General features: G+C 53.7%; 10 protein-coding genes across 10 annotated transcripts; 4 read left to right on the forward strand and 6 right to left on the reverse strand.

The window, feature by feature from the left end:
* Positions 1-545: 545 nt before the first annotated feature.
* On the reverse strand, positions 546-2,873 carry CCR4 (Glucose-repressible alcohol dehydrogenase transcriptional effector; the record flags this gene model as incomplete). Its single annotated transcript, XM_049338435.1, has 2 exons — positions 546-1,371; positions 1,420-2,873. 2 exons carry the CDS (start codon positions 2,871-2,873, stop codon positions 546-548), a joined length of 2,280 nt encoding a protein of 759 aa, XP_049204320.1.
* A 1,666-nt stretch (positions 2,874-4,539) lies between these two features.
* On the forward strand, positions 4,540-5,752 carry J4E93_000476 (uncharacterized protein; the record flags this gene model as incomplete). Its single annotated transcript, XM_049338436.1, has 2 exons — positions 4,540-4,840; positions 4,890-5,752. The coding sequence occupies 2 exons, from the start codon at positions 4,540-4,542 to the stop codon at positions 5,750-5,752; spliced, it is 1,164 nt and encodes a 387-aa protein (XP_049204321.1).
* A 256-nt stretch (positions 5,753-6,008) lies between these two features.
* Positions 6,009-6,274, reverse strand: J4E93_000477 (uncharacterized protein; the record flags this gene model as incomplete). The annotated part of the gene is made up of 2 exons (XM_049338437.1): positions 6,009-6,160; positions 6,223-6,274. The coding sequence occupies 2 exons, from the start codon at positions 6,272-6,274 to the stop codon at positions 6,009-6,011; spliced, it is 204 nt and encodes a 67-aa protein (XP_049204322.1).
* Positions 6,275-7,348: 1,074 nt separating this feature from the next.
* On the forward strand, positions 7,349-7,977 carry J4E93_000478 (uncharacterized protein; the record flags this gene model as incomplete). The annotated part of the gene is made up of 3 exons (XM_049338438.1): positions 7,349-7,498; positions 7,568-7,587; positions 7,650-7,977. 3 exons carry the CDS (start codon positions 7,349-7,351, stop codon positions 7,975-7,977), a joined length of 498 nt encoding a protein of 165 aa, XP_049204323.1.
* A 1,679-nt stretch (positions 7,978-9,656) lies between these two features.
* Positions 9,657-12,633, forward strand: J4E93_000479 (uncharacterized protein; the record flags this gene model as incomplete). The annotated part of the gene is made up of 2 exons (XM_049338439.1): positions 9,657-11,415; positions 11,462-12,633. The coding sequence occupies 2 exons, from the start codon at positions 9,657-9,659 to the stop codon at positions 12,631-12,633; spliced, it is 2,931 nt and encodes a 976-aa protein (XP_049204324.1).
* Positions 12,634-13,015: 382 nt separating this feature from the next.
* J4E93_000480 (uncharacterized protein) lies at positions 13,016-13,770 on the reverse strand (the record flags this gene model as incomplete). The annotated part of the gene is made up of 2 exons (XM_049338440.1): positions 13,016-13,260; positions 13,380-13,770. The coding sequence occupies 2 exons, from the start codon at positions 13,768-13,770 to the stop codon at positions 13,016-13,018; spliced, it is 636 nt and encodes a 211-aa protein (XP_049204325.1).
* Positions 13,771-14,095: 325 nt separating this feature from the next.
* On the reverse strand, positions 14,096-14,986 carry J4E93_000481 (uncharacterized protein; the record flags this gene model as incomplete). Its single annotated transcript, XM_049338441.1, has 1 exon — positions 14,096-14,986. The coding sequence occupies one exon, from the start codon at positions 14,984-14,986 to the stop codon at positions 14,096-14,098; it is 891 nt and encodes a 296-aa protein (XP_049204326.1).
* Positions 14,987-15,379: 393 nt separating this feature from the next.
* On the reverse strand, positions 15,380-16,135 carry J4E93_000482 (uncharacterized protein; the record flags this gene model as incomplete). Its single annotated transcript, XM_049338442.1, has 2 exons — positions 15,380-16,040; positions 16,092-16,135. 2 exons carry the CDS (start codon positions 16,133-16,135, stop codon positions 15,380-15,382), a joined length of 705 nt encoding a protein of 234 aa, XP_049204327.1.
* Positions 16,136-16,368: 233 nt separating this feature from the next.
* J4E93_000483 (uncharacterized protein) lies at positions 16,369-17,461 on the reverse strand (the record flags this gene model as incomplete). Its single annotated transcript, XM_049338443.1, has 5 exons — positions 16,369-16,870; positions 16,921-17,068; positions 17,117-17,248; positions 17,305-17,325; positions 17,377-17,461. The coding sequence occupies 5 exons, from the start codon at positions 17,459-17,461 to the stop codon at positions 16,369-16,371; spliced, it is 888 nt and encodes a 295-aa protein (XP_049204328.1).
* A 411-nt stretch (positions 17,462-17,872) lies between these two features.
* On the forward strand, positions 17,873-19,025 carry J4E93_000484 (uncharacterized protein; the record flags this gene model as incomplete). The annotated part of the gene is made up of 5 exons (XM_049338444.1): positions 17,873-18,056; positions 18,106-18,221; positions 18,272-18,751; positions 18,801-18,948; positions 19,003-19,025. 5 exons carry the CDS (start codon positions 17,873-17,875, stop codon positions 19,023-19,025), a joined length of 951 nt encoding a protein of 316 aa, XP_049204329.1.
* Between the last annotated feature and the right edge of the window lie 421 nt (positions 19,026-19,446).

The raw sequence follows: 19,446 nt of genomic DNA on the forward strand, positions 1-19,446 counted from the left end.
CATGTTCACGCACCGTTCCTCACGCAACCACGTTACACCACACGTGCATCGACGACATGTTGAACGGTAAAACCGTAGTCAGACCTGCTCGAGTGCAGGCGACGAGGCCTTTTTGAAGGAGCTACCTAGTTGATACATTGCAGAAAAGATGAACGCAAGACGAACCCAGAAAATAGATCAAACATCCCATGCCGACAAACACCAGCCACAGACAGCCAAACGCTTCGCACGTTGAAAAAGAGAGTAGTGGTCCTTCCATCGTCAGGCTACCAAGGAAAACATGTTCCAGACACTAACAACAAACATGATGCGAGATTCGTGCACTAACCGCTGGCATTGCTCATACCTCCCAAATGATCAGACCGCGCACCCGTCTATCGAGCGATTCACCCCGTTACCAAACCTAAATCTCCATCGTGAAGCCCGCAAAGGACGCGAGCGAACCGTAGCAACCGAACACCGAGCAAATGACGCCTGAAAACGACGGAGATTGCTGCACCACAAAGCGTATTGACATGCCCGGAGGCCAAACCACGTCAAGCCGATCAATTCCTTCGATCCCGGCTCGGCCCAAAGTCGACTTCGGACACCTTCTTTGCCTCTTTGCGATTCTTGACAATGTATTGCGCGTACAGGGCCACGTGGTCACTGGGGAAGTGGTAGTTGGGGAAACCGGGTACCCGCTGGAGATAGTTTTTGTCGATCTCGCCAAGCAGACCTACCACCTGCAGTGTGTTTGTCGAATACCAGATGTAGTCCAGGACTCCTTGGAAGTGAGGTACGTAGTTCGTGAACGCCAACTCGCCGATAGATGCGTAGCTGGACTTGAGGCTGAATGGATGAGATATACCGTCTCGCGTGAAATTACCATACTTGCGGCTTCCCAGATCCACGTGAGCATTCGATACATTACCATGTGTGATGAGATCGTAGACACCAGAGGATGGCAGCGAGTTGAAGTCACCGCATAGCAACACGGGAATATCGGAAGGATCAGAGTATTCCTTGGAAGGTCCGGGCTCTTGTGTTGGGTCGGGTTCGGCTCCTTCTTCGCTATCGCCGTTGGTGAATTGGTACACCACCTTGTTCTTGCAGGCCGGGTGCTTAGTCCATTGAGTTGCAAGCTTGGTGATACCCTCCATCAAGATGGCGACTTGCACAAGCTTGACATCCTGGAACGCAGGGTTCCAGAAGACGTGTACGTTTCCGACAATGAATCTGGAACCTGTAGCACGGTTTTCGAGGAAAGCAACAACGCCAATATCGTCTCTGGGCATGACTCGATTGAAGATATCGTGTTCGCCCTTCATATCCGGACGGTTGATGGCTGTATTGGCAAAGTCGATGAGCTGCTTGTCCAGCAAAATGTACCTGGGCTAATTAGTCGGGTTCCGCAAGACGAGATGGACCACAACTTACTTGCTGTTCTTGTAAAAGATCGCACACCCATCGACCAGCTTTGCTTCCCTTTCTGCCATGGTACGCGCTCTTGACTTCGGCCAGAATACTCCCTTGTAGTCGTTGTGCGCTAGCTCTGCTCGGAAGAACTCGTTGAAACTATCTTGATCGATTTCTTGCAGACACACTATGTCTGCGTCGCGCTCCCGTAGTTCAGCAAGAATGAGCTCCCTGCGACTCTCCCAGGCCAATGCTGAGCTCGGTGTGTATCCGTACTGTGATTGCGTACAGTATTTGTCGCACAAGATGTTGTAGCTGAGCGCGCTCACAGTCTCTTGTGCTGTGTCTTGAACCTCATCGAGGACAATCCAGTCCCGCTCTGGTGGCGCCTCTGGACCCGGTGCATTCTCGCGGAAGTGCTTGATAAGTTCCGTGGTGCCTTGTTCCATTATGATTTGTTTCAGATCGTCCGGAATAGGGTTGCCCTCGATACCTAGCATTTCCAGTTGATACAAAGATCCTAGTTCGTATGGTAAGTTCTCGATGTGGTTGTCAAACAAGAGCAGCTGCTTCAGGTTTACTAGCATGCCAATCTCCGGGGGCAGATATTGCAGATTGTTCAGGGAGAGATCGAGATGAGTGAGGTTCCGCAGCTGTCCAATCTTCTGGTGCACGTAGGTGAGCTTGTTGGAGTTGAGGTAGAGTTTGGTCAGGAAGGTGTAGGCAAACAAGGCTGGCGTGATGACTTTGAGATTCTGGCCGCCGAAATCGAGAATTGTCCAGATGTGTTGGTCCTTGGCATCTTCCACCCGCTGAGCAGCAGGCCTATTGCGCTCTTCTTTGTCCGTCTCTTTTTGCATCCCGTTTGATGTTCCCGCTACGATGCTCTTACTAACGCTCGGGTGAATTCGGGCGTGTGAGTGGGCCTGCGTCATTTCACGCGCGGTCTGGTGCAGCTTCAATTGCTCTTGCCAGTGTTCGGTTGGTGGTTTGCTGAGTCCACTATGAACGCTGTTTGGTGTGCCGTTCTGGAGATGGCCCGGCGTGAAGTGGGGCTGCACGTTGGACATGCCCCCACTCGAGATGTTGTGCTGGTGGTTGAATTGGCCGACATGATTGTTTCCGGAGATGTCCTGGTGCTGCTGGTGATGTTGATGCTGGTTCTGGTGGTGCTGGTTGTGTTGGAAGGGCTTCCCCAGGTTCATGTGCTGCATGAAGTTCTGCTGCCCTGCGCGCCCGTTCATCATAACGTTGTGGCCCTGATGCCCATGGGCCTGGTTGAACATGCCGAACTGCTGGGGAGACGACTGGCGCCCAGGAGATCGTGACGGCGAGGGGGTGTCGGGGTTGGGGAAGGGTATGCGGGCGGTAGACGAGGGTGAGCGCACTCGGCTGGGGAGGTTGCGTATGTTTTGTGTGTGTTGCGGATAGAAGGTATTGCCGGTTCCCCTGGGGTAGACCGAGTACTCGGCCATCTAAGGGAATCGCGGCGGAAGATATCTGGGGTCGCGCAGGCGGCCTTTGTGTTGGGGGTGAAAGCCGCGGGATGCTCTGGCGAGTCGGGGCGTCAGGTAGGACGAAGGGTTCGGGCACGCGATCTTCTTCGTTTTAACATGGGCGCCCGTGCGACTCCTCGACATGAGCACGCGTTCAGCAAACGCGGCACCAGTATACCATGTATTGATATCCCGGCGGTTCGCGAGTGACGGTGGTGTTGGAGCGGGGACTCGGTAGCGAGCGAGGGCGGAGGGGTTGCGGGCGTCGAGGCGTGCTGGAGATAAAGGGCTGGGGCGCGGGCTCGTATTGATATCCTGGCGGTCTATGGTATGGAGCAGTTAGTTGGTGCGGCGGGGAATCGAAGAGGTTGGACGGGGAGCTCGAGCGGGCAGCAGAAGCGTGTGGAAGCGGCGCACGTACGGCAGCTGAGGATGTCAAAGGGCGCGCAGGAGGGCAATCGGGCTCAATCGTGCCAGACAGACTGTGAGCGGGTCCAACTGCAGCGCTGTGAAGAATAGAGAGCGTAGTGATGCGATACGTGAAGCCCAGTCGAACCTTGCCCGATGCATTGGGGTCCGCCGCTTAGCGGGCCACGTGACATGGAAGCGTCGATCCAAGCTGGACGCCATGAAACTGTCCATCTGTTCTTTCGCGACGGGGCCTGTGCCCGCGTTGGCTGGGTGTTCGCCGGAGTAGTCCTTGCATTCTTCCTTTTGACGTGCATGGCAACTATCGAGCGAGTGTATAGTACCAGCCATGTCTACCTAGGTACACACCGTCTCCGTAGGCGTTCGACGTGCATCTATCCCTCCTCTACATGTGCCCTTGTTCACGTATGTTTCATCCATGAAAAGGTTACAGATTACGCAGTACCCTCACCCTTGATCCTCGTTTCCGCCGTGCACTGCATGCCCTCGTGAGCTTGTCGCTGCTAGACTCGGGCTTTCCCCACGCTGGAATATCACCTGCAGCACGTCTTCGGCTCATGCCGCGCTCCTGCAGACGGGCGCCACATCGCCAGAAGCTGCTCGTTCGCGGCGCTCGCACTGCCCAGCGATGTATCGCCATAGAGAGCCTGGGGATTCACACAGCCGCAGCCGTTGATTGGAGATGTGTCCTCGGCTGGCCTCGCAGCTCCTCACCTGAGCTGCCTCCCACAACCGGAGCTGTGCCGAAACTTGCATTCACATACATGGCATGCTGGCACCATCCTCTGATCTGATCTCTCTCCAGTCGAGCTCTGCTTCCTTGTCGCATCCGCTCCGCCGTCCCGCTCATTAATTGCTGACTCGCCTACACGTGCTTATCAGACGACTAAAGACCGGCCCAATATCGCGTTCCCGCTAAAACAGTGGGGCTAGGGTAGGAGTAGACTGGACAACCTCGAGCACGTTTCCAGGTCGTCTCCATGGGCGATTGGCAGTTGGCAAGAACACTGTGCTTGCTCTACGCGTGAACCTCTCTGGCTAATCCCCTCCACAGTACCGCTACTACGGCGCCAACGCCACCGCCAGCCCGCCCATACGCCCCAAGACCGTCGAAGCAAAGCAATGGGATCTGACCACCACGGACGCTCTCGGTAGAACCATCTCTGCGTCTTCGACTTCTGCCTCAACAGGCGCGCGCACCCTCTCAGGCCACAACATGGACATAACGCGCGGCTCCATGTCCAGCAGCTCCACCCAGAGCACCAGAGACGACACGGGCGTCCCCTCTACCGAACCCTTCATTCTGCGCCATGGACGTCGATACATTCGAAGTGCCCAGAGCTACCCCCTCCCATGCGACCTGCCCGAACTCCACCGCCAGAACCTGCATACCCTCCTTGCGACAGCCGTCTTCGGCAAAGCCATGGGCTCCACCCCCTCATACCCCCCGAAGAAAGTGCTCGAGGTTGCGTGTGGCTCCGGATACTGGTCGGCTGTGTGCCATGAATGGCTGAGTGGTAGGTATACCCCGCACTTTCTGTACGGTTCAGGGCTGACCGCAACCAGAACAGGGCTACGATGATGTTTCCTTTACCGGTCTAGACATTGTCAATCTCGCCGGAGATTTGCAGCGCCAAGGCATCGACTGGAAGTTTGTGCAGCATGATCTGCGCAAGTTGCCGCTGCCGTTCGATGATGAGGAATTCGATATCGTAGTGATGAAGGACCTGAGTATGGTGATACCTGATGGGCCGCCCTCGCAGAGGACACTCGATGAATGCACTCGGATCCTAAAGTCCGGGGGCACGTTGGAAATATGGGACACAGACCACATTATCCGATCGATCCTGCCGCATCCTCCACCACCGCCAGGCAAGAATCCTCAAGAGTACGCTTGCGCTGTATCAACCGGGACGTTCCTCATTTCGCACACCACGCCCTTTACCGATGTGCAGAACAAATATCTCCAAGACTCCAACTCGTGGATCCAAGAAGCGCTTGACCGACGCAAGCTCTCGGCAACCCCTTGCTCTCGTATATCGCAAATCCTGCTTCAAGAGCCGGACACTCTATGCGAGGTTGAAAACCGACGTGTAGCGATTCTTCTCGGTGAACCACGGTGGGAGCGTGAAGCTGCGGGCGAGACGATAAAGCGGCGTGGAAGCGAGGCGGGGAAACTCAAGAAGGGAAGCGCAACCCTGGAGAGCTCCATTCTGACCAAGGAGCAGGCGGCGCTAAGACATACGGCATTGCTTGTCGTCATCCAGCTGATCGAGAGTCTTGAGCCCCTGCTCAAAGAAGTCAGCGGAAAGAACCAAGAGGAATGGCAGCGCTATTGGAACTCGATGATCAACGACCTGCTTGAGCAGAAAGGTGCCTCGAGCGGCGAATGTCTTGAGCTCGGCATATGGTGGTGCAAGAAGGCGTAAAGTTCAAGTGGCGTACCTTGTTATTTGTGATATCCCGGTCTACGCAAGGCCATGGTCGGCGAAATGTCAGTTATCGTATTATACCAGCTAGGCGAGTTTGTCGTAGCGCTGGCGCAAGGTGCGATAGCGCTTTAGATAGTATCTGGATCTAGTTAGGAATGTTTTCAATTGTGCTTTTTCAGCTGGTGCAAACGGACAGTGCTTCAATCTCTATACGATGACGGTTAGCATTATACGCGTGATGCGTGGCATGGGGTTACTCGCCTTTCTTCACGTACTCCGCCCTCTCGATGCCCTGCTTGATCTTTGCCTCGTCCGTCAGGTTCTTTTGGCTCGCAAACGCCTTGTGCAGACGTGTCCTGAAGTAGTCGTAACCCTGGGGATATTCCCGGCCCATGAAAAGCAAATCTATTCATTTCGTTAGCCCCTGGACTTTGCTATGAGCCGAGGGAAAAGACAATGCTACGCACCCTTGTAGATCCGGATGACCTGGTGGCGAAGCGCGGGATTCGGGGGTGTCATTTTCAATAAGGAAGCAAAAGATGTATAGGTACTCAGGAGTCGATGCTAGAAAGCTGTCAGATGTCAATCGCGTGTGTACGAGCAGGGTGCGGAGTAGTTGTAGCAAGCGCTCGGGCCCGCGTCCTGACGTAGGGCTGGCGGACTTGTGGATGGAAATGGATGTGGAGGTAGCGGATCCTCGGCTTGTCTTCCGTATCCTCGGAAGGAACGCCCTAGCTCTTGCTGCAATCGTTCGTGAACACCACCGCACTGTGTTCTCATTGGACTCTGTAATCCACGATAATGAATACTATGCGAACCTTGGGGCGCTCCGCGCTTTTTCGTTCAAGACCTGCATGGCCAACTCTTCCGGTTGTGCAGAGAGTTTCTCGCGCGCGGTATCAGTCTACTTCAAGCGGTACGTAAATTGAGGGTCGATTCTTAAATGCTGTTAGTGTGCGCAGCACGGATCTATGTGATCGAATGATGGGCATGTTGTAACTTGTAAAGTGTCCCAAGCCAGTCACTACACAGTTGTTCAAACATCTATCGTTACACTTTCGAAGAGGAAGAGCTGGAGCATCACGGAATACCAATAGCTGACTCACATCTGGCATAGAAGCACCTGCAACTGCAGCCCTCAGCCCAAGATGGCTCTCGGACGTTCGAACACGCATCGGCAAGTGTATTAGTTTTGGAATGAGCCCCGCACAGATTGAGGAAGCTGGTTTGATATTGCAGGAGACTGCAGTAGACTGTGAGTTATGACAAGAGTGGTTCATGTCGTGATGCGGGATCAACTTCTTATGTGTCTTACAGGGCGAGAACTTGTAGCTGGCAGCGAAGGGTTTCTTACAGGCAGGCAGTGGCGAGGTCTCTACCGGCAGGAGGTAGTATGGGGTGAAATGGTTAGCATTCTTGTCAACGAACTGGTATGCAATCGCTGATGTGAGCTCGATCGTGTGTAGGACAGCATGGTAAGATCACCCCAATACATGTATGTCGATAACTGCTGACGGATGTGAAGGGTATCTGCTTCCTTCTCGAGCCTTGGAGATACAAATCTAATGTTTAGCAGGTCATGTCAACAATGTCATGTACAATCGGTATGCTGAATCGGCGAGAGTCAACTGGACGTTGAACTTTGCGGCGAGCGACCCACAACACAAAGCCGAGTGGATGGAGCTCATGACGCCGAAAAGCGTTGGTTTGATCCTGAGGAGTATCAAGACAGACTACAAGTTTGTAAGTTTGCGCGCGACCGTTCCAGCTGAAGACTGACTCAACTCTCGAAACTTACTAACGGAGAACTAGCCCATGAAATGGCCTGATAGGTGCGACCACGAGCACAAACTACAAGATGCAGTGCTCAATGTTTTAACACATACATCACCAGGGTAACCGTACTGCACAAGCTTCGAGACAAACCGACACAAGACACCGATCACTTCATCTTGGACGTCCTAATCCTCTCAGAGGCCCAGCGTCGACCAGCAGCGCGATGCACCGAAGACATTGTCGTGTACGACTATCGAACAGCGAAGAAGTCTCCATTGCCACCTTTTATGATCCAGAAGTTTCAAGAGACATTCAACCTACAAGAGGAAGCGAAAGAGAAGAACAGCAACAGGGTCAAAGGGCTATTGGATCGAGTTAGGGAACTAGAGAAGAGTAGCTGGGATAGACCGGATGCTAAGGAAGACTTTGGCAGCGCGGCTCAGTAGAACATGGTGATACTTGCGAGAAAACGCCTCATTAGACCCTTGATATCTGCGGTTCGCATTCGCAAACGGTGCCTTGATTTCTAGTTCCTCCTGCCCCGTGGAAGCTTCGCTAGTGCGACGTCTTTGAACAAGACTAATAAATAGTCACGTCTGTAGCGGCGGTAGAGTAGGATTTGCTAGCGGTGTTACATAGGTATCGTCATATCCGTCATCATATACCCCTGCAGCAATATCGACAGACAACACGCGGGGTTGATCGCGTGTCCGAGGTCGGCACATGGCAGTCAAACCAGATGTATAGATGCAAGCGATGGGAAAATGGCAAACTGCCGCATGAACCCACTGCATGGCGTGATTCTCATCACAATGATGTACATGAAGTGGGATGTTCTGATGCCTATTGCAGCGATCTGCACGCCCGTTGCGCGCGTGATGTTCCGGCTTGCCTTATTTGCAAGTCGAGCGGGCTGCTATTGGCGTAGTTGGGTTAAGCTTCACGCCGGCACACTGCAGAGGGCGGAAGAGGGTCATGGATGTGCAGGCGGAAGGCTTGCGCGCTATGCTCGCCTCGAGGGAACACAGATAGATAAAAATGCTCCGAACAATTTGGGATGCTGACAGTGCACCGCTTGACCCGGTATCGCAGTGTTCAGTAAGGTGTGGCGTAACACGTCGCATGAGCATTGCTGTGCAGCCGCTGTAAAGATTCATGCATTGAAGGGCAGGCACGCTCTATCCGCGTACCTAGGAAGCAGACAATGGGTGACGGCGGCGTGAGTAATAGCGTCGGCGGGGTTTGCCCGCTGCAGAGACTTCAGGCATGCGGTGAAAGACAAAGCGCGGGCATCATTCGCTCTTGGAGCTTGCTATGGCTCAGGGGGGTCCTGGTGCACGCAAATGAGCAGGTAAGCTAAAGAAGCCGGCGCAGGCTAATTGGCTGCCTTGGGAGACGTGTTTGTCTGGCGATGCAGCTGTGCGATATGGCAGAGGCAACAGACGGAGGGACTATGTAGAGGAGGGCGAGATGAGGTACCAGACAGGCACGATCACTGCCGGAGAGGGACAGGCGATACTTGGCTTCCCCGGTAGAGTGAAATGAGGGCCTTGTTGTCGTGGTCAAGATCGGCATCATGAACTGGAATCGGACACAGCTCGGCTGATCTGCGTGGCAGCAGCATCAAGATATGCTGCCCGCGTGGTTGTGATGATGGCGGTACAAGCCGGACACATGGAATTTTGCCGCGGATAGGCAGCGTGTCGAGGGCGTCGTGGTTGCATGTGCAGGGCGGTCGTGGTGAACCACGGGTCGGCAGCGCAGCAGACGTGGAACCTCGGAGTCGACAGGCAAATCAGCCGTCAGGTGCATCGTGGCTTGTCAGTGCTCTGATCACGGCGTGGCCCACTCGCGCAGAGGCTTGGGTCGGTCGGGTTTTCTTGGTTGACTTTGCATTTGACGTTTAGCACTTGCAAGTCTTGGCACGAGCCCATCCGGCGGAAGGCACGACTGAGCAGGCGCAGGGCACCTTCCTCGCTCCCCTACACGTCTTGCCCAGCACACGACACACCCCCAGACACCCCCACCGAGCAGCGGCTCAACATCTTCCAGTCCTGGCTCGTCCTGTGCAGCAGTCGAGTCGCGCCAGGGAGAGGTTTGCCCGCTCGCACCCGCACCGCCGTCTATGGTAGCGAAGTCGAAGAGGAACGCGGCGCACGACAAGCGACACGAGAATGGCCTTGCGGCCCCCGGCAAGAAAATCACAAAGCAGAAGAGCATCCCGCAGCTCAATGGCCACGCCAACGGGAAGCCCAGCGAGCCCTCGCCGCCGCTGCCCAGCCATGTAGACACGACCGAGATGACGCAGCACGCCAGCGCCCACGATCCAGCTCCGGGGTCGAGCGCCCACGCCAACACCATGGCCGCTGCTGCGTCGGCCGCATCAGGGCACCGCACGCGCGCTGGCTCGGATGCCTCGCTCGACAACACCCCCGAGGCCTGCCGCTCGTACGACAATGGCAGCGCCGGCGGGCCCTTTGATCCCATGCCCTCGACTCTCCGCCGCGCCGACACCAATGCCTCCAAGTCGGCGTCCATCTCCATGGCCAGCATGCTCGCGGTGCCCGCCACCATTCTCACGTCCTGTCCTCTGCGGGACGTCCTCGCCATCCTCATCATCCTCCTCCAACTGCCCCCCACCGTCCTCACCGTCGTCCAGTTCCTGTTCGCAACGCTTACTTTTGTCCCGCCCCAGGCCGGCACGCCCCTCTCCGCCCTCTCCGCCTTCCCCTCCTTCACCGACATCTTCCAGGGCTCCGGCGGCACGCCCTCGCTCTTCACCACCATCATCGCCGACACCGTCATCCTGCTCATATGGCTGCTGCTGTGGGTGCCTGCCCAGAACTTCTTCCTCGACCTCGCCCAAGCCGTCATAGCCATAGCGCTCGGCGGTGCCGCAGCCGGTAAGAAAGGCACGACCAACAGCATCGTCATATGCTTCGTCATCATTCTTTCGAGCCACGTCTTCAGATTCAGGCCTCTCCGGCAACACATCGTCCACTTCCTGTGGACGGGGCTCGCCCGGGGAGGCCTTGAATTTTTGACGAGCCCCCCGAGTACGCCGACCTATTTAGAAAGCTTCTCGACCCCCCATGGATGGCCCCGTAGCCTCCTGGGTATTCATATTTTGGCCCAAGGTGTCGTTCGTATCATCCGACGCTCTCTCTCTCGACGAGAACATGCAACCTTGCCCACCGGCAAGAAGACAGATCCAGAGTCTGGCACGCTGCAACGCTCCAATTCCACGAACCTCGATCCCACTGCCGACGTGCCTAACTCCTCGAGCACCGATGGCCGCCCCCCGGGGCCGTCGCCCGCAGCACACGCAATCAAGGATAAAGCGAGTAGTGGGAGGAGGAAGCGGAAGCAAGCTACTCATGTTCGTAGTCAGCAGCCATTCTGGGCTGCACTTGCCAGTACAAAAGTTACAGTTTTAAAAGAGATGGAGAGCAGCCGGGCGGCCAACGATGCCGACGAGGCTAACGCAAAAGACGCAAATCACATTGGGAACGCTGTTTGGAGATCGGAGGACGATCGTGTTTGGATTTCAGAAGTCGGCTTTTCCGACATTTCATTTCGTGTTAGTTTATCTGGTGGAGCTGGCCTTCAAGAGCAGGACGATGAAGATTCCAGCGTCGGGTCTGGGATAGACAAGTCGAAGCCCTTCTACATCCGCGTCAACGGCGCGGACTGGAGCTCGACCCGCATCCGACAGAGCGAGCCCATCGGTTTCCAGGGACAAGAGGGAACGGGCTACTGGGTAGGAGAAATATTTGGTCTGACAGCTCTCTCGAACTATTATTGCGAGTTCGTTCGGACCAACGACAACCAAGTCTTCTACTCAGCGAGTCTTATTACCTCGGCCAGCCCGGTAACCGAACTTGGTAAGCAGAACATCTTATGTAGCCTTACTTTGCTAATGCGTGACAGCTTCAGCTTCTATTGCCTCCCCGCCAGCCCATCAAACCCTACGACCTTCTTCGCCAACAACCACATTGAAGAACTCTATTGCTGCAGCCGACCAACAACTACAGGAACAGCGCAATCGGTTGAAGCGAAATAAGAAAGACCACAAGACAGCCATTACCAACATCAAGAAAGAGGTGGATACGCTCGGTAACCGCCTAGCCAACGCCGGAGGTAGTGACGAGCGCCAACGCCAGCGTGTCCTTCAGTTCACGCAGAATATCCGCCAAGCCGACGATGCTGCTGCCGAGTTTGCCCTTCAAGCAGAAAATCTGGGAAGCATTCCCGAAGATGAGGCAAAAGAGGCAGCTGCTAAGAAGGCAGAGTGGAAGAAGGAGCGTGACAACAAGAATGCTGTTGCCTGTGAATTCGACAAGACCAAGGAGGAGATTGAGCGACAAGTGCAAAGTGTGGAGTCCGATATTTCTACTGCCTTCCAGAAGAGGGAGCGCCTTCAGCAGCGTCAAACCAGGCTCAACGAGCAGCACGACCGCCTCGTTACCGCCAATGCTGAAGGTTTCACCGCCAAGCAACGAAGGGAGCAAGAACGCGCAGCATTACGAGCACAGCGCGCTGAAGTCGAGCATCAGTACCGGAGCAACATCAATGGCTACGAAAGACGCACCGAAGAGCAGAACATGTCAACCAGCCAAATTTTGCAGACTGTTCAGCAGTACGAAGAGCTCCTCCTCCAGCAAGCGCACCAGCACATGTCTGTTCCTACCACACCAGAAGGCAATCTCCCAGGCACGAACATGTCTCCTCACGGCAATGGTTTCTCCAGCTTCACGTTCCCGTCAATGCACTCACACATGAACGGCACTCCTGGTTCCATGCGTGGAGGTCGCGGTCGTTCCTCGTCGATGCTCTCTAACGTATCCGGATTCACCGACGCTTTCGACGAGCCCGCGTCTTCAGGCACCTATGTCCTCGGTAACCCCTTCAGCACTCCAGGTCCGATCAATGGCCGCAATCGCAGTCACGGTAGTGGCAGCCTCAGCTCAGGAACCTCCAGTCAGAGTTCGAGCCAACGAGATCCATTGAGCCCTGTCCAGAGTATCAAGCCGATGATGGTGCGAAGTCCTACTAGTGGTAGTGGTAACAGTCTGATGAGTCCGATTGGCACTGGCAGATGAAATCGTACACGATTTGATCTTTACGTATCTTTAGGTAGTGTTCCAATGTGATATTCGCGTCCTTTTCGTGTTCTCAATACAGTTCCCGCTTGGCTCCAATTCAAGTGACATCCGTGTGAACGAAGATCTCTTGGATGTGACACTCACGGGTTGTAAGGAAATATAGCTACCTTTGATACCTACAAAGAGACACAGGTGTTTGTACTAAGACGTGAGAAAGGCATATGATGACTGCATGGCAGGAGTCAGGTTTTATTCGCTTGGTAGAAAGTACACGAAGACCGTCACGCTGCCGTGCCCTAGTATGCAAAATGCCTCAAGATATGGTGTGATTCCTAAACCTCCCCATATCAACCCTCAAGCGCGTTGGCGCGTTGAATGTCTACGCCTCCTCGATGATGGATGACAGCCCTGGACTCCAGCCGGTCTGCTCCAGGTCTTCGCTGTCATCGTCCATTCTGTCGCCGCCACCTTCAGCGCCACGCATGCTGTCCTTATTGTCCCCTCCATCACCCCCATGCTCATGCTCGACTTCCTCCTCACCCTCCTGCCCTCCCTCGCCTACACCCGCAATATTGGGAATGCTCTCATGTTTCGTCTTCCAATTACCCGTCTGCATGCAGACACCTATTCCCCATCATGCCGTCAGTCGACCTTACTTTCATTTTCCTTGCTCCAGCCATGAGAATCTGAAATCAAGACGCGAAGAGAAGGTAGCAGAAAAGAACGAAGAGACTTAAACTTACCGATAACTCCACCCATCCCCTTCCTCAAGTCCTCCAACAGACAGTTCACCCCAGTGATGATGTTGGGCTGATCTTCCACATGGCTGATCAGTGTCCATGATGTGAATGGTGAACTTGAAGAGCCAGTGTAGAGAATCAATGCCACTCCATATGTCGACATCGCTTTCTCTTCAGCATCGTCGCTGCTGCTGGTGCTGGCAGTATTGAAGGTGCTTCTGCTATCGTTGCTACTGCCGCCATTGTTGGTGGTTATGCTGTAAGTGACTACATCATAGACTTTCAATGCGTCTTCTGATCTTGTGCCGTAAAGAGGCGTTGCGAGACTGATGATTTGTGTCTTGATTGCAGTGAATAGTTGCTGCTCGAGCAGTTGTGCGGCGTGTGTTGACATTGTCTTGTCTGTTGAAGTTTGTGTTGGATTGGTTAGAAGAGATTGAGGTTTTGTCTGTTGGTTTGGTGTTGAAATTGAAGTCGTAGTAGTGAGCGTTCTCAACGGCGAGTAATCAAAGTGGAGGTGAATGTCGGAGATAGACTTTATCGCGGTACCAACGTGTGCATCATAAGTCACCTCGAAAACAGAAGAAATCTATGACAGAGCTCTTATCTTTGCTCTCGTTTGCTCATTCATCTACAGCCAAACAAGTAAGATGCATCTACAAACCATCGTTGGACCAAGTCCCCAACCTTCCACCGTCACTCAGTCTCAAATCTCTCACTTATCCACACAGATTGCTCCGCTGCCCAGCATTCCAGCGCCGTCTAGCCTCTTTGATCTGCGCAGGACTCCAGCATCCGTACCTCTTGTGTTCTCCATCTGGTCGATATCTGATCTGATGACTCTCTTCCACCCTGCTTGCTGAACCCTCCGCAGCCATGGCCCACCAAAAGCCTCCTTCTGTCATCCTACTACCATAAAGCTTCCATAGCCCAGGCATGTGAACCACATCCTGCACGCAGTAGTCCTTTATTGCTTGTCGCAACGGTCTTTCCTCAAAGACTGCATATCTGCCACCACGCTCCGGAGCAAAAAGGTTGAGGCCAGTCTCTTTAATGGTTCTGCACACCTGCATCTGCTTCGGTGTTATGTTGAGGCGTGAGGAGTTGTAGTCGATGGCTTTGGACAACCCCAATAGGTATTCACGGGAACCGCGTGTAGTGGTTGCTAGCTCCATGAGTTGGATGTCGTGGATGCCGGCGAGGGAGATGGCGTAGTGGGAGAAGAGGGCGTCGGAGTCGTTGCGTACATCGAAGAAGACTTTGGGGATTTCTGGTGTCTCTAGAATGAGCTTCAGAGTTGTTGCAGGCTTTCCGGCGTCTGCTGTGAGGTCTACTGTGTCGGACGTAGTAGCAAGAGGCGCAGTCGCGCTTGCTGTTGCTGCAGTGGTTGGTGTAGAGAATGCGCGAGCGCCCAAGGTATAGATGTCTATCAGATACACTGTCTTTTTGGGTAGTACGTACAGTGTCAGTAGAGCGATTGTACCATTTCTACTGAGCTTTGCGCCTTCCAGATCGATGTACAAACTTGGTGGGGATACCGGTAGGTCTTCGAGCGTTGCTAGCATGGAAGAGAGCTCTTCTGGAGTAGATATGAAGATGACTGGAGGCATGGTTGTGATTTTTTGCTACCGTATATGTGGCCATTGCAATTTCGGGGGAATGCTGTACCTCTTATATCCGACAAAGAATATTTGTTTGATGCTCCTGGATGCGACGAATTGGAAAGAGAAGAGAAGAGTGATTTGGAAGATCAGATGGGTCTGGAGGGGTTCGAATGGTTCTCTTGATCTTCAAGGCCAGTATTTCTCGCATTTCCTGACCGTATCCATGGTAGACTCACTCGATAAAATGCACTGCCATATAAGTAGACTAGCCTTTTAACAATCTAGTGCAGGTTTTGTAGGCAGCGACGCGTAGCAGAAAGCAAAAGACGTAGATTTCCCACCCACCGCAAATGCACAGCCTCCAGCCATGTCTACCTGTATTTCTACCACGTCTTCAGCTCATTCACTGTCGCTCAAATGGAATTTCGATAAAGGATGAGTGGATGAGCCTCCGAATGAGCCTCCGAATTTACGAGGCCGGGCAATAGGACCGTCGCTGGGCAATTTTTCATGGCGCTTGATCAAGGCGAAAGCGAGATCACGAAAGAGATCAGCATGTCCATTATCGCGGATCTTGTCGAGTGAGTGCTCTTGACCGCTGCGCACAAAGGACTGCACAAATGCGGCGCGAGCGAGATCACCTTCCGAGGTGCCGTGGTAGATGATCTGCGCCGCTTCAACCGGAAAAAGATGGTTTGTGGTGAGAGTGTCGAAGATCTCTAGTACGCTGCCTTTCGTTGTTGCATCCATGACCTTCTCAGCGAACGCGTACAGCTCAGCCAAAGCAGTGAAGGTGGACTCAAGGTCTTCCTTGGTGAGGCTTGTATTGGCGCTGAACAGATCTGGGCGATAAAGCAATTGAACGTAAAGCGCAACGACATCGGGCTCGTCTTCGGGCATCGATACAAGGCGTTGGAATCCTTCCTTGAATCGATCGGGTTTCAGAGCGTTGGCGAAGAATTCAGAGCGGTGTATGAGCAGAGCTTCGTGGACGAAAAGGTCCTGGTGATGTTCTCCGTCAGGACCGACCGATAGTGTGACGACTGGTGTATTGATGTAGCTACTGCAGATTAGCTGGGAATTGAACTCTGGGATAGAGTGGTTGACTTACCTAGTGGCAGTACTCAATGCCGTGAGAAATTTGCTTGAGACCATGTTGGGTTTGGACGGCGCAGAATTGAGGGCGCAAGCTGGGAATTCGGAGGGTGAAAGTGAGTGTAGATAACCACATATTGCTTGGGTCCGCTGACCGATAATGGCCGTGCTTGTTTTCCTTCTACTAGCCTATTTTAGACACGAAAGACTTCAAGCGTACACTTTTAGCGAAGAGAGGCAGGGACTTTAGAACAAGAGAAGCAAATGAAGTTTTGTAGGGACAAAGGTGAAATCTATATGTAACGTCCCTGGGGATCAAACTTGTCCATGAGCTCCATGGACTTTTCGTACATGGTGAAGACGATACCACCACTGAGAATCAGCCGACCCAACCTTGGAAGTGCTCCTGACCAGAAGGTGAAGAGCCCCTCGTCTCTGAAGATCTTGGCTACACAGTCGAAGCTGTTCTTGTAAGAGCTCCGTGCTTCTATTGACTGCATACGTGTCTTGACTGTGTCGATAGGCATCGTAGTGTAGACGGTTATTATACCTGCGAGTCCTCCAAGCCCGAATGTGCTGAAGGCACCAAGCTTCTCTCCTGGGGTGACGTATGACTGCGCTAGCTGCTTGAGCGATGTGTAACTGGAGAAGCGAACGGCCGAGTTGGCTGCTTGACGTGCAGTCGTTGGGAGGAAACCTTGGAAGAAGCCGCGAATGCCTTTTTCTTGTGCGATTATTCTTGATCCGTGCAGGAAGCCTCGCATGCGTGGGTTTGCCGACTTGCGGTCGTCAATACTAGGCAGATGAGTCAGTGAAGGCACATGAATGCGACCGAGGCTGCTTACAGTTGGGTTTTGATACTCTCGAACGGAGTCACAGCTAATAGCGACTCTGTAGCTCCTGCGCCGAAACCAGCTATGACTGTCGCTGGGCCGGAGACTTTGCCTTCAGCGTCTGCCAGCATATTCCTGTACATGTCAAATGCGACAAACCCTGCATGAAGTGTCAGACAGTCGCCTTCCCATTATTTCCACGACGTACTTATGCCCGCCTTCAGAGAGTTGCCGATGATCAAGGTTGTGCATCCGGCGTACCACTGCTTGCCGAACGGCGGCCATGGCAGCTTCTTTCCGTCAGGTAATCTCCGGTTGAGTTGTGATCGTGTCTTTGCGACTATGTTGGGGTCAGGTTCGACTTGGTCATGTAAGCGGATACGATGCGGTGCGTACACTCAGCGGGGTATGTGATTGCTAGTCCAGGGTCAGTCATGAATCAGATTACGATCCGGGCGCATGCTTTACAAATCTCTACGGCACCTGCAGTTGCACCTGCCAGGATTGAGCGCATTGCGCTTGGCTTCTTCTTCTCGGTCGTTGCAGTCGCCATGACGTTTCAAGTCGAGCAGCCTCCGGTGGTGATAGGAGTAGGTTTGTACGCGCAGCAATTACGCGGGAAAGTTTTGGCGTGTCTACGTCGCGTGCGGTAATGGAATTCGGCGCAGTGACGTAGTATTGGTCTTGCACTCGAAAGCAATGTAGATTCTTTGAAAAACAACAGGAACCACAGTTGGAGGAATCTCGACGCGCCAATGTGAACTGGATTTCCCAAGGTTCACAAAATATTGATTCCATCACGACGGCCGAGGACGGAGGTGAGCAACGGGCCCGCATTTTGGCGCCAAGCATCCCGCTTGACATCAGCCCGCCTGCGCTTGGGCCATCGAAAAGTTACGCTTTCGAGAGCCATCTATCGCATCGCCATCTTGAAGTTCCATTCCAGTCACACGTTTAGTCCACCATGATGTCCCTACGCAACCTCGCCCGCAGCGCCCCGCGGTCTGCTGCCCGTTTCTCCACCAAAGCCGTCCGCCCGCAGTCGTCGCTGCGACAGACGTCAGCTTTCCAGCCAGCATGGGCTGCCCCAGTCCCCCGCCTCACAGCTTCTTTCCACATGTCAGCGGCGCGGAGGCAAGACAGCGGTAGTACGTATAGGATAAACCGCAGTGAGAGAACACGGCTAACGCGGTTTAGTCAATGAGGAGCTCGTCGCAAAGATTCAGAGCGAGATCTCCATGGAGGAGGGCATGAAGGAGGACGAGGATCTCTCTGCCAACATCAAGGAGTACCTTGAGAACAGCCCTTTCGAGGTAAGACCCTGCATAACCATTGCTACTGGCCGATTGCTTACAGCCATTAGATTGAGGACAAGGCAGGCAACCAGGAAGTCGTCCTTACCCGCACGTACAACGACGAGAAGATCCGAATCACCTTCACCACCGCCGACCTCAACAACAACCAGCCCAGCGATGAGCTTACTGAGGACAATGCCATGTACGACGATGCCGACATGGATGTGCAGTCTGGCGGCGCCAACACCAAGGGCGCCATTAACCAAGGCACCACACAAGACGGAAACATTCGCGTAGCTCCCGAGGACCGTGTTTCTCCCGCTGATCGCGAGGAACTTGAGGACGACTACGAGGATGATGGCCAACAGCAGGGCTTCCCCGCTCACGCTAGCATTCGCATCGAGCGCCCCGGCAAGGGTGCTCTCGCTATCGAGGCCACCGCTCAGGACGGCGACTTCCTGATCGAGGACCTCTACTACTTCCCTACCGCCGATCTGGCTGACCCCGCCACTGCCGAGAAGGACTGGTCAAGACGCGCTCTCTACACTGTATGTGCAAATGTTGCGTTTAGATCGTAACGAGTCTAACTTTTAGCAGGGCCCTCCTTTCAACAACCTAGACGAGGACCTCCAGATCCTCCTTGAGAAGTACCTTGAGGAGCGTGGCATCAACACCCGTCTTGCCCTGTTCATCCCCGACTACATTGACCATAAGGAGCAGAAGGAGTACATTCAGTGGCTCAACAGTAAGTCGCGCTTATGTTCCTCAGTTTCAGTGTCAGGAGCTAACAAACCACCAGACATCAAGAACTTCGTTGCCTAAGCTCGAACCGAATCGAACAGCATCGTCAACGTTTGAAACCCGGCTCAGCCAATACAAACCGACGCTTTGCCGGTGCTTTCACGAAGTACTAAAAGTCTCTCATGTATACAAATATAACGCATCTCAATAATTGAGCTACTCGGGGGCGTTAGCGGAAGTGTAAAATAGTTGGTGAGATTGTCCCTCATACATCGTTCTCTGACACGTGCAACACTATCTTGCAAGCAATCATCAGATCGCGAAAGGGACGATCGGAGTTCTAGGCAGCTCGAGGCACCAACCTCATATGGGTTGTCTCGGTCCTTAATCTACGAGAATCACGACTTAGGTATTATCGAATGCCAAACAAACGCATATAGCGCTTTTCCACTCATCGCTGTCCGAATTACCTTTTCTAGCCCCATTGCTTATCGTGTCGTTT

Source organism: Alternaria ventricosa (genome assembly GCF_023758065.1).
Source record: "Alternaria ventricosa strain BMP 2768 chromosome Unknown scaffold_1, whole genome shotgun sequence".
NCBI classification, from domain to species: domain Eukaryota; kingdom Fungi; phylum Ascomycota; class Dothideomycetes; order Pleosporales; family Pleosporaceae; genus Alternaria; species Alternaria ventricosa.